The sequence below is a fragment of the Apis dorsata genome, unplaced genomic scaffold (genome assembly GCF_000469605.1).
Source record: "Apis dorsata unplaced genomic scaffold, Apis dorsata 1.3 scaffold_244, whole genome shotgun sequence".
Classification (NCBI taxonomy): Eukaryota; Metazoa; Arthropoda; class Insecta; order Hymenoptera; family Apidae; genus Apis; species Apis dorsata.
In genome coordinates this window covers 6,924-8,102 of record NW_006263523.1, presented here as the reverse complement: position 1 = coordinate 8,102, position 1,179 = coordinate 6,924, and the positions used below count along the sequence as shown (strand labels likewise).

General features: G+C 37.2%; 1 protein-coding gene across 1 annotated transcript in view; it reads right to left on the bottom strand.

Moving 5' to 3' along the window:
* Window positions 1–116: 116 nt before the first annotated feature.
* Window positions 117–1,179, bottom strand: part of LOC102681989 (glutaryl-CoA dehydrogenase, mitochondrial) — a 2,859-nt gene continuing 1,796 nt past the window's right edge. The window contains exons 5-8 of the mRNA XM_006615858.2: window positions 956–1,179; window positions 663–892; window positions 421–581; window positions 117–301 (exon numbers count right to left, since the gene is read on the bottom strand). Of these exons, the coding sequence (XP_006615921.1) occupies window positions 228–301; window positions 421–581; window positions 663–892; window positions 956–1,179 (689 nt within the window). The 3' untranslated portion in view covers window positions 117–227. The remainder of the gene's footprint in view (window positions 302–420; window positions 582–662; window positions 893–955) is intronic.

Here is a 1,179-nt window from a genome sequence, read left to right as displayed (position 1 = left end):
TTTTTTTTTTTAATTCTTTTTTTTTTTTTTTTTTTTTTTCTTACTAAATTCAAAAACACTTTGTTCTTATTTTATTTATAATCATCCTTCTTTATATATATATATACTAATTTTTTCTTTTTTTTTCAATTCGATTTATCAAAACTATATATAAATGTACAATCTACATATAAAATAAGTTCGTATAAAAATAGATATATAATATAATTGTACGATGAACAATCTCTTTACATTTCTTTACCGAAGGCCGACAGGCCGGTAATCGCTCTGCCGAGTATCAAAGTGTGGATATTATCCGTACCTGTGACAAATAATATTGAAGAAAAATCTCGTTTCATTCATTTTCCCGATACTAATTATAATTATTATAATTATCACGATCGAAAATACTTTTCTTTTTTTTTTTTTTTTTTTACGTACCTTCATAGGTGATAACACTTTCCAGATTCATCATGTGCCTGATAACATGATACTCATCGGATATTCCATTACCACCCAACATATCCCTAGCGTTCCTAGCGATTTCCAATGCTTTCATGGCAGAATTCTTCTTTATCATCGAGATCATCTCTGGGGTGGCTCTGAAAAATTTTATAAAACATATACAAATGTTCATCCTCTTATTCTATATCGATTTTCTAATTCAAAATGTTAAGCCTTACTTGTCCTCGTCCTTCAGCCTGCCCACCCTTAGACAAGCTTGAAGGCCAAACGAAATGTCGCACATCATTTCGACCAGCTTCTTCTGTATCAATTGATTAGCGGCCAGTGGCCTTTTGAACTGTTTCCTGTGCAGACAGTACGCTCTGGATATGTGTAAACAGGCCTCGGCTGCACCCAAAGCGCCCCAAGCGATTCCGTATCTGGCGTTGTTCAGACAGACGAACGGTCCCTGTACGAGCATTTCTTCAAGGGTGAGGGCTCCACGTTACACCGAAAACTTTCGAAAACTTACTTTGAGACCTTTCACGTTTGGGAGCATATTCTCCTCCGGCACCTCCAAGTCGTCCATGAGGATCATACCTGTGATGGAACACCTCAGAGAGAATTTACCCTTGATCATAGGGGTGATCAGTCGATTGTCGTTCTCCTTCCTCTCTACGATGAATCCTCGCATCTCGTTGTCCTCCAAGCATTTCGCCCAGATTATCATTATATTGGCGATCGGAGCATTCGTGA